This window comes from Mytilus edulis, chromosome 5 (genome assembly GCF_963676685.1).
Source record: "Mytilus edulis chromosome 5, xbMytEdul2.2, whole genome shotgun sequence".
Lineage (NCBI taxonomy): Eukaryota > Metazoa > Mollusca > Bivalvia > Mytilida > Mytilidae > Mytilus > Mytilus edulis.
In genome coordinates this window covers 26,793,064-26,804,567 of record NC_092348.1, presented here as the reverse complement: position 1 = coordinate 26,804,567, position 11,504 = coordinate 26,793,064, and the positions used below count along the sequence as shown (strand labels likewise).

Genomic DNA, 11,504 nt, shown 5'->3' with positions numbered 1-11,504 from the left:
ATGTAAACATTAAGTTTTATCAATGGGAACGTAATTTTGTTTTGTTTACGTGTTAGAATTTTGATATTTTAAAACTTTGATCAAAATTTCAAAAATCAAAAATTTGAAAACTTATTGATAAGTGTTACATGGACGAAAAACCCTTTAATATCTCAAATTCAATTTTAGAATTGAAAAAATAAACACATAAATAGAAAGGAAAGAACTGTCATATTCTTAACTTGATGCGGACATTTCCTCATTTCCATGCAGGGACAGCCTCTGGGTAAAGTCGGGTTTTCGTATCGAGCTCTTTGACACACTATTTTCAATTCTATCAAAGAATCAATCAATAACTATTATCATGTTTATACTACTGGTATACCTTTGATAACTATATCCGTAGAAAGGGTGGAAGTCGACATCTGAATAGTTATCAGCTGATTGACATTTGTAATATAAAATCTGATCAAATAATAATAACAAATTTTATCTTTTAAAGTGTACAAAGTCCAAGTTAACAAGTAAGTATGCCTAAAATGTATAACTAGGGTTGTGATAGATATTTTAGGCACAAAATAAACTGTATAATTGATTATATTCTAACACTAATGTTTGTGCCGTAGGCTATTCATACGATGTGTATACCTCATTATCATTATCCAGAAGTGTAAAAACAAGGACAACAGTTATTTTTATTAGATCAAACCCGATTGAGGAACTAATTTGAAGTATTATCTGGTGAGAACTTTTGTTTTTACTCAAGAAAGAAACATTTTGTGTAAAACAAACAATTTAAAGGGAAATTGTGCACGGTGTCAATTTGGCTATTTTTATGTTACGGTAGAGTGGTCCGTTCACAAATATGTTTAACCCCGCCAAATTCTTCATATACCTTACCCTTGTCAGGTGATTGTAATTTGTTGGTTGTCGCTACTTGTTGTCTTCAATATTTATATTTCAATTTATTTGTTGTAAACTGTCGATAGTCAACTATACGGCAGGGGTTTTGCTCTTCATTAAATATTACAGTGAACTATTGTTGCTGGCAACGCGGTCAATAAAACTTTGTTTTTTCGTTGACAACCAAACGTCATCGCCTTTTAGTATTATGTACCAAAATTGTTTATGATGAACACAATAAATATATCCTTCATAATACATCAAATTTATATTTAATACTTTGACAATCATTATTATTTTCAGTAGTGAATAACATAGTCATAAGAATGACTACAGACGAAGCTGGTTGTAACATTTTAATGGTGGTAGCAATTGATATTGGAACCACATATTCCGGATATGCATACTCTTTTAAAAAAGAATATGAGGTAGATAAACTAAATATCCACTCAAATCAGGTTTGGAACTCGGGTTCGAAATCTCTGTTGTCATTAAAAACTCAAACATGTATTCTTATCAATAAGGATACTAAGGAATTTGATTCATTTGGTTTTGATGCAGAGAATGCATATGAAGATTCAATCTTAGGAAACGAAGCGGATAAGTATTACTTCTTTGACAGATTCAAAATGGTGCTTCACAACAGCGAGGTATGTATGAAATTCATTAATATCTAAAGCTGCCTCTGATTAAAAGATGGATATATTCGATGTTCGTCTAAGTTAAATTTAAATCTTAGTAAAATTAAAAAATCACATTTTTTAACCAAAGAAAACTACTCTTTTATAGATTTGTTATTACGGTTATCATCACGAGTTGTCGTGTGTGCATGCATTATATAAATGTGATCATTTGAATTTTTGGAATTTTTAAAATGCACAAGGTTACATGTTTCCCAGACTGATTATGAAAAGTACGAGGTCTTTAATATAAAACCGTTAAATTAGAACTGATTGATCGTTTATTTAATTTAGTAGCTTTGATTTGGCTTTCAGTAAGTGCGAATACTATTACATCGGGGCTAAGTGTCATTGTTTTGTTGGTATTGTTTTTGTGCTTTCTACATATTTATTGTGGTAAATCATTAACTGATTCTTATATTAAGTTCTTATATTAAGCTGTTACACCACTGACCCTTGTGAGGAGATGTTGTCCGTTCACAAACATATTTAATCACACCACATATATTATTTCACTTGTCCAAAGTCATTTTATTCAGTGGTTGTAGTTTGTCATGTTTGTTTTTCGTAAATTGTTTTGTTATGAATTTGGCTGCAAATTTTCTCGTTTGAATTGTTTCGTATTTTTCATGTTGAGTATGGTTTATTAATAAAGTTTCTGTGTTTTGAAGATAATATCCAAAGACATGGAAATAACTGACGGCAAAGGTAATACTTTTCCAGCTATTGAAGTGTTTGCACTAGCTATTCAGGCGTTAATGCAAAGTTTGATGGAACAGATTTTGAAGCGGGACGTACCGATAAAGTCGAATGAAATCAAATGGGTATTGACAGTACCAGCAATATGGAACGACAATGCAAAAGAGTTTATGAGAATAAGTGCGATTAAGGTATTTCAAATGTCAAAATGCAATTAAAATTGTAACTTGAGGTTATTTTTTAAGCACCAATGGAAGTTGAAACGAGTTAACGTTAAAGCTATAAGACAATAACAATCAAAACCAATGAGTAAACAAAGACTCGTAAAACAAAAAGACATTTACATCAACAGTTATACATAATAAATAAGAAACAACACGAACTCCACTAAAAACCTGGAGTACACTATAATTTATATATTAATTTAAAGCGTATAATGCACTTTATCTATGTTTATTTTCGTGATAATTATTCCAAAAGGCTGCCAAAATTCACAATTCTACTGTTAAATGACGGTTGCCATTACTGCAGTGAACAAGCTTTCTTTGAAGATGGACAGACCACCATTTGACTTTAACCCTCTTGTTGCCAGTTGTTTTTTCAGGGTTGCATTTCATATGCCAAAAAATACGACCGATGGACGTTTGTGACGTGAAATGCCAAAACAATGACGTCATTCGATATATGACGTCATGCCGTAATGACTGTTACATTTGAGAGCCATTGTAGAAAAATATTACACTTTTAAATTTTCGGTCTTTGATTTTAAAATAATACAGCAATGATGAGAAGCTTGCATAAATTAAAACATGGACATATGTGTCCCTCCGGCACAGTCGGTTTGGACCTATGTGTCCCTCCGACAGAAAGAGGGTTAAGTTTTAAAATCATGAAAATTAAATACTTATATCAGGCATTACTGTATTGTTAAAGTTTGTATTATAAATTGTGGGAAATTTAGAAAAAGGTTATGAATATAAAACGATGTGGTATATCATTGCCAATGCGACAGTTCCCCAGTTCCTCTGTCGACTATGAATGAATGAATATTTTAATATTAAAATGCAACCTGAATTATAACAAACAATTACTTTCATATATACAAGTAATTTGCAGCCAGCCAAATAGGCTTATGGTTATGTTAGGACGTGCTTTATTCCAATATCAAAACTACTTTTGATTTACGTTTTTGCAATAAGTTGAATCACAATAGTGTCAATGTCGGTAACAGCTTTGGATTTTAGAGGTCATATGAGATTACCTCAAACATAAATGATAAAATATTCGAAGTTGGGTTTGGATGAAAATATCAAAAGAATAAATATTGTTACGCCCCGGTGATTTGAAAGCTGATATTTTACTGTGGTCTCTGTATTTCCCCGAGGGTATCACAAGCCCAGTAGTCAGCACTTTTTGTTCTGACATGAATGATCATTGATATGGTTATATTTATAAATTAGCTGTTTTCAAAATTTTGGATTTTTGAAAAACTAAGGCTTTTCTACCTCCGGTATAGACTACCTTGTTGGCATGTTATGTTCTTCTCATATATGTTATGATGGTATGATACCAAACCTCTAACGGGAAGGATTGTGCCTGATGTTCATATGATGAAATCATAATCTTTCAGTCAGTTTGATTGAAGTCTGGAGCTGGCATGTCAGTTAACTGCTAGTAGTCTGTTGTTATTTATGTATTATTGTCATTTTGTTTATTTTCTTTTGTTACATCTTCTGACATCAGACTCGGACTTCTTTTGAACTGAATTTTAATGTGCGTATTGTTATACGTTTACTTTTCTACATTGGCTAGATGTATAGGGGGGGGGGGGGGGTTGAGATCTCACAAACATGTTTAACCCCGCCACATTTTTGCGCCTGTCCCAAGTCAGGAGCCTCTGGCCTTTGTTAGTCTTGTATTATTTTAATTTTAGTTTCTTGTGTACAATTTGGAAATTAGCATGGCGTTCATTATCACTGAACTAGTATATATTTGTTTAGGGGCCAGCTGAAGGACGCCTCCAGGTGCGGGAATTTCTCGCTACATTGAAGACCTGTTGGTGACCTTCTGCTGTTGTTTTTTTCTATGGTCGGGTTGTTGTCTCTTTGGCACATTCCCTATTTCCATTCTCAATTTTACCTTAGCTATATTTGGCATAACTTTTAGGAATTTTGGTCCTTAATGCTCTTCAACTTCGTACTTTATTTGGCCTTTTTAACTTTTTTGGATTCGAGCGTCACTGATGAGTCTTTTGTAGACGAAACGCGCGTCTGGCGTATATACAAAATTTAGTCCTAGTATCTATGATGAGTTTATTTACGCACTTGATACATGTCCGTTGTTGTTTTCTGATTCGTATGTTACAGAAGAAAAAGCTTACTTTGACCTTATATTATATACTGACTTCTTTAAATCTATATATGAGTATTTGAATGCAGTGCACCAAGTAGATTTGCATGCACCAAGTATACAGAGTATTTGAATGCAGTGCACCAAGTAGATCTTCTTGCGTTGCGCGTTAGGAGAATTGTTTTTATTAAACTTGGTGCGAGTAATGCACCTTGCCGTATTGTATATAATTATAAACGTATTGTGTTTCATGAACACTGTTTTGATGTATTATTAAAGAGAAACAATACACTTAATGAACTTCCATTATGATTTTTATTGTTACTTCCTTCACCGGAGGCCCACAAAAGTAACTACGGGTGTACATCTTGACAAGAAAACCCTTGAACGTTACAATATATTCTTATATATTTTGTGACATTTGGTGTTTTTCGAATGTATCAGAGCAATTAAAAGGGCTTTGGTTAAATTTTTGGGTGAATATTCTTTTGCAGATTTACTCATTTTATCTGTAATCATATGACGAATAACACGCTTGAAACATTACACAACTTTAGAAAAGTCATTGAACTTAGATCCAGGGACCAGAATATCTAAAATACAATTGATATGAGATCTGATTTTTTTAAAAATAAATCGAAAGCGAAAAACTGTTATACCGTCTAATATAACAGAAGCTAGATGTTTCCGAACGACACGAAAAGCCACGTTCACTTAAAAACTTGAAGCAATTGAAAGAGTTGAAATTTGAGAATAAATGTCTGTATAACTTCCAATTCACAATTTCAAAACGTCAAATGTCCATTATTTCGTCACTAATAAGTGGAGCGGATCCAAACATAATTTGGTTCAGTAACTAATCAAAGAAGACTCACAAACTCAGCTCAATATGTGAAAGTATTTGGGGAAAAAGTCCGTATAACTGTTATTTGTACAAAATGTGTAAAGCCAGCTGTTTCGACGTCAAATATATTAGTGCAGAAAAAAACTTAAACTCGATCTGTAATTCCTAATAGTATACTCACATACTAAAAGTCAGCTCAACATATGGAGGTATCTAGAAAAAGCTCTTAAAAGGTCACATAATGTTTAAAGTCTAAAGCCCATTGTTTCGGCAAAAATAAGAAGAGCAGAACCAAACGTAAATGAAATGTTTACTCATCATAGTAAGCTCATAGACTAAAACGCACCTCAATATATCAAGGAGTTCAGATAAAAAAGTCCATATACATAGTTGTTGCAGAATGACAGAATGATGACATAACGCTGAGGGTGAAGGCCTTTTATTGTTGTCAAGCATAAAAACAATAGGAATATCATGATTAACCACATTAGACACATAAACTCGTCATAAATTGAGTTGAATTTTTATTCATTCAAATTAATAGTCATTGAAATTTACTAAATTCTTTTTCATCAGTGTGATGTTATATAGCATCTCTATTTCTTACTGAAAAAGGAGTCAAATGTTTTTTAAATGATAAAACTAAAACATTGCTAAAATATGTGTTTTATAGGCTGGTATCAGAGAAGACCGACTTGTCATTGCATTGGAACCAGAGGTTGCATCTATATATTGTCAGACCCTACCACCTGATAAAATAACAGGGGCACCTGACGGATTTTCTGTAGCTGATGGAACCAATTACTTATTGGTTGATTTAGGAGGTACGATACACTAGATTAGAATTCTCTATACCTGCAAACGTATGATAAAAACAGTATAATATAGAGTGCACTTCTTTCTAACACAAACGATGCAAAGGCTAAGCGCTCACATGTTTTGATCATTTGTTTCTAACGTACGTTTGCAAAGTTTACATAAACTTTGACAAACCATGCACTCGCTAAGAATGCGTCTAGAAGTTGTCGTTCATCGTTTGTTAGTACAAAAAAAGTAAAATCGCAAAAATATTGAACTCCGAGGAAAACGGTACATTTGTTTCTAAATTCAACCTCGAATTTTAGTAAAATCATTAGAAAACATTGGAACAATCTGCAAAAAAGACTAACAATGCAGTGAAATCTCCAGCCTAGTACTTATCACAGCGTATATACGTAACAACAATATAAAAGAATAACTTGCTAAATCAAGGCAATAGTTGGGATACTTTTAAAAAGGGACCCATCATTTAACAGTATAAGCAGTATATCACGAAACACTGTATGTAATAATCTAAACTTTCATACATATGAAATAGAAAAAAAAGGTGTAAAGTCTTGAAATGTATTGCGTATGTTTGTTGAAGGAACCGCACTTAATAATAACCGCGTAATAATTATCTTTACCAACAACATGTGCATGCATTATTTAAGTTGAAAACAGGGTCAGTTAACACTGATAAAACGATGTATTTGTTTCAACTTTTGTAGCGTTTAGCAAACTAAAACAAACGCCACGCAACGTTTACAAAATTTTGGTTAAGAAGAAATAATTTAATTTTGGATGTAACGCGTCTTCTGATTGGCTGACGTTGTTTTGTTATCAGCCCATAGACATAATTTAGTCATGTGACCGTGACGTCATCAACGTTTTTTCATGGTTTTCTACGGTTTAAAATGGAATTTAGAATTAAATCATAAGAAATGACTGTAATATTTTTTCTGTCTATTCGAAATAACCTAAAAAATGTGGTACACACGGTTAAATAACCCGCTACGCGCGTTATTCGGTGTGCACCAAATTTTTTATGTTATTTCTTCATAGACAGAAAAAATATTACAGTCATTCCTTAAATACACTCACAGTAACATATTATCAACTACCTGAACTTAGATATAGTTCTTCATAAATTTTTGTTAGGTGAAACTTGAGTTAAAAGTATACTTAAAATCAGTCATCAAATTATTTTGTTGATTCCTTTTATATTTATACCGAAAAATGGAATTATTTTTTTCAATAAATACAAACATTCCGATTCTTGGAACTTTATGATTTAATAAGTGAATTTCATTCAGGTGGAACAGTTGATATAACCGCGCATCACAAAATCAATATGGACTATCTGGAAGAACTTTCTCGAGCATCAGGAGCAGCTTGTGGGGGTACTATGGTAGACAAAGAATTCCTGAAATTTTTGGAATGTATTGTTGGGAAGAAAGTAATGAAACATTTACGAGAGGAACACACTGTGGATTACATGGACTTAATGAGAGATTTTGAAACAATTAAACGAAAAATGAATAGCGCATCAGATCATGGTAAAAAGATAAACATTATTATACCATTGTCCCACTTAAATTCACTTTGTCAGCGATTTTTGGAAAAAGACTTTGAAACTGCGATTGATGATTTTTTGGAGGAGGAAGAAAGGAAAAAGAATGAGGGAACCGCAAGACAAGAATCTGAATTAAGTAACAATGCAAATGGAGGGAAGATACCAAAGAGGCAGATATTATTGGTAGGACACAAGATGAGAGTTGATCCAGTCATCATGAAATCATTTTTTAAAACGGCTGTCGAGACTATTGTCTTGGAAATATCTAATGTATTACAAAATTTGGAAAGAACTAATCTGAATACAATTTTACTAGTTGGTGGATTTTCAGAATCCCCATTAGTTCAAAAGATCATTCGGCAGAATTTTCCCGACATGCACATCATTTCACCAGAAGATCCTGTCTTAGCAGTTCTGAAGGGAGCAGTTTTATTTGGTCATAAACCAGATTTCATAACATCGCGTTTTACAAGATATAACTATGGTAGGCGTATCAGGCCGCTATTTGACGAGTCGAAGCACGATCCAAAGAAACGAGTTACAGGAGAAGATGGCGATCGATGTAGGGATGTATTTGAAATTTTTATGGAAATAAATAAAAAAAGTGCCATTAGATGAAGTTGTGACACGGGTTTATCACACTGTCGAGAGTAACCAAAAAGCTGTGTCAATTGCTATTTACTGTACAAATAAAGACAAAACAGACTACGTTAATGATGAAGGCTGTGTAAAACTTTTTGAATTTTCTGTTCCAATCCCGAATCCTTCTGGGCAAAGACGATATGTTGACGTTGAATTCAAGTTCGGAATGGCGAAATTGGAAGTTTCAGCTACCGAGAGACAAACAGGGCGAAAAACCCGGCATTACAGTTTCATATAAGGGATATTGTGGTCATCTCAATTTCCCGAATGCTTAGTGTACATATGTATAATTTATGGTTAAAAAACAGGTAAAGTAGTACAAATAAAGCCCACAAAGTTTTATGAGACTGATGTTGTCATCATTTCAATTTTCACTGCAAAAGAAATCGTAAAATTAAAGACTATAAATCTTCCAAAAGACACAGAGAAGAATCCATTTAATTTCGCCAGTGTTCTGATTTTATCATGTTTATGATATTATCATCAGTTTTAAGCTGTTTGAAATATGTGTAGGGATTGTGGAATAATTGAATAATTATTCTTCAAAAATCTATTCTAACACATTTTACAGCTATATCATGTATATGTTTTTCACTTTTTTTTACAATCATGTATATATATTTTGCTTATATTATAAAAGTCTGTCTTTTCTTTTTCAATTTGTTTAGTTTGGGTGAGTGTAAAACAGATACACAAAGAAATTGCACATGCGTGGTGCGGTTCACTTAAAAAGAGAGCTGATAAAATCTTATTCGTCACAACAAAGGTAGATGCAGATGCATAATCAAAGCATGATGTTAATTGAGCTTTTGATTTTTCCTTTTGATTCAAGTTACGGACTTTTCGTTTTGAATTTTCCTGGTAGTTTGGTATTTTGTTTTTTGTTACTTTTTTAATAGGTATTAATATCAAAATAACTGGAAAAAAGTAAAATAACCAAAAAAAAAAACAAGCAACGAGTAAAATTCCAAACGGGAAATCGATATTCAAATGTCAAAACCAAAAGCTCAATCACATCAAACAAATGGATAACAACTTTCATATTCCTGACTTGGTACATGCATTGTTTTGTGTAGAAAATAGTGAATTAATACTGGTTTTATAGCTATGGAAACCTCTCACTTATATGACAGTTGCATACAATGCCTTTACATTGAGAATATGTGAACAAAACTAACGGTCATAATAGGTAACAGTGTCCGAATAGGGGTACAGCACTCAACATTGTGTTGCAATCTTAATAACTATGTCAAAAAAGAGACATATAGAGAAAGCACATTAGCAAAACGAAAGACAAGAATACAAAAATTTACAATAGCACAATAACAGAATGATGGGATGTTTAAGTACCGAGCCACTTCAAATGGATATTACAAAATATAGACCAACCTGTGAAAGCAATAATTTACAAAGAAATAAAAAGAACGGTCTAGTACTATACCACGAAATTAAGCGATAAACAACGTCAGTACCAAAAATCCGTTCTTCAAGACGACCGTGTAGTACATGTGAAGTTGATAATACGAATATTCATCAACAAGGTCTTAGTATCTTCCGATGCACCTTTTTTAAAGGAAAAACGGTCTGTTGAAAGAAAAATTGTTAGCTATTAAAAGAATTAAATAAATGTTTTATTTTACTTTAATTTCTATCAGCAATTTAACTCTTTATAAAATTGAGAAAAGAAATGGGGAATGTGTCAAAGCGACAACAATCCAACCATAGAGCAGACAACAGGAATATTTGCTTTCAAAAAAGAAGGAAAATTTTGATAAAGTTACGACAAATACTTTAATAAATATTTAATTAATGCAAACAAATTTGTTCTATTTTTAGATTGAGACCTTTCGACTCCCCCTCCTTCTAATACATGTTTTCGAATCCGTTGTCACTACTATCACTTACTTTATGGTGTATGATGTGGTGAAAATAAGCACTATTGTCGGTAAATAAAGGAGAAAATGTCACGTTCTGATGTAGATAAAGGCAATTGTAGTATACCGCTGTTCAAAACTCGTAAATCTATGGACAAAAAAAACAAAATCGGGGTAACAAACTAAAACTGAGGGAAACGCATTAAATATAAGAGGAGAACAACGACACAACATTAAAATGTAACACACACAGAAACGGACTAAGCATTAGACAAAATCCGATAAGAATAACAAATATAACATCAAAACCAAATACATGAATTTGGGATAGAAAAGTACCGTGACACACGTCTGATAGGATACATGTATCCTATCAACCTTTATAAAATGCACAGTATTGCTTCAAACTTGACTGATTTGGAACTTTCAATTGTGTGGAGGCATTTCAAAATATTTCGAAAAGCAATGCCGTTGAATCTACTCTGATAGGATGCCGTTCGGCTCTGCATGATATGTGTTTGTTATGTATAATTCTTCATTAAGAGGGATACAAAACATAAAACATATTGTTGTTGAATTGGAGTTGATGATCGTTGAATCTGAAAACGAATCTCACAAAAAACATTGCTAACTTGAATCCTGATATCCAATTCCGAAAAGCTCTTATTTGTAGTCCTAGAAAAATGGGCCGAAAATTTCATACATAATCATTATGCGTTACAAAATATAAGTATTCGGAAAACAAGAAGTTAAGGATCGATGAATATGAAATTTCATCACATGGTATTTCAAGCTCACATAAACACCTGGTACAATATTGATGGAAGCTGTATTAGAGCAAAATGCAACGGGTTTTCATGCGACGAAAGGACACAAGAATTTAAGGTAACACAGGCTAATAAGAAATCAAATCAAAAGACAGAGAAGTACAAGAATTATTATTAATAATAGACCATGTGGGAAAGTTTTTACAAAATACTGTCTTAAATGAGACATATCACTGAAATTTTATTATTGTCAGCCTTTAAGAAATGTTAGTAATGTGTAAGTGATAGTAGTGGCAACGGATTCGAAAACATGTATTAGAAGGAGGGGGAGTCGAAAGGTCTCAATCTAAAAATTGAACAAATTTGTTTGCATTAATTAAATATTTATTGTTT

At 32.6% G+C, this 11,504-nt stretch overlaps 1 protein-coding gene across 1 annotated transcript; it reads left to right on the top strand.

Moving 5' to 3' along the window:
• The first annotated feature begins 509 nt into the window (after positions 1-509).
• LOC139523315 (heat shock 70 kDa protein 12A-like) lies at positions 510-9,124 on the top strand. The gene is made up of 5 exons (XM_071317188.1): positions 510-720; positions 1,186-1,532; positions 2,234-2,452; positions 6,128-6,278; positions 7,569-9,124. Exons 2-5 carry the CDS (start codon positions 1,209-1,211, stop codon positions 8,444-8,446), a joined length of 1,572 nt encoding a protein of 523 aa, XP_071173289.1. The 5' UTR covers positions 510-720; positions 1,186-1,208; the 3' UTR covers positions 8,447-9,124.
• The last annotated feature ends 2,380 nt before the right edge of the window (positions 9,125-11,504 follow it).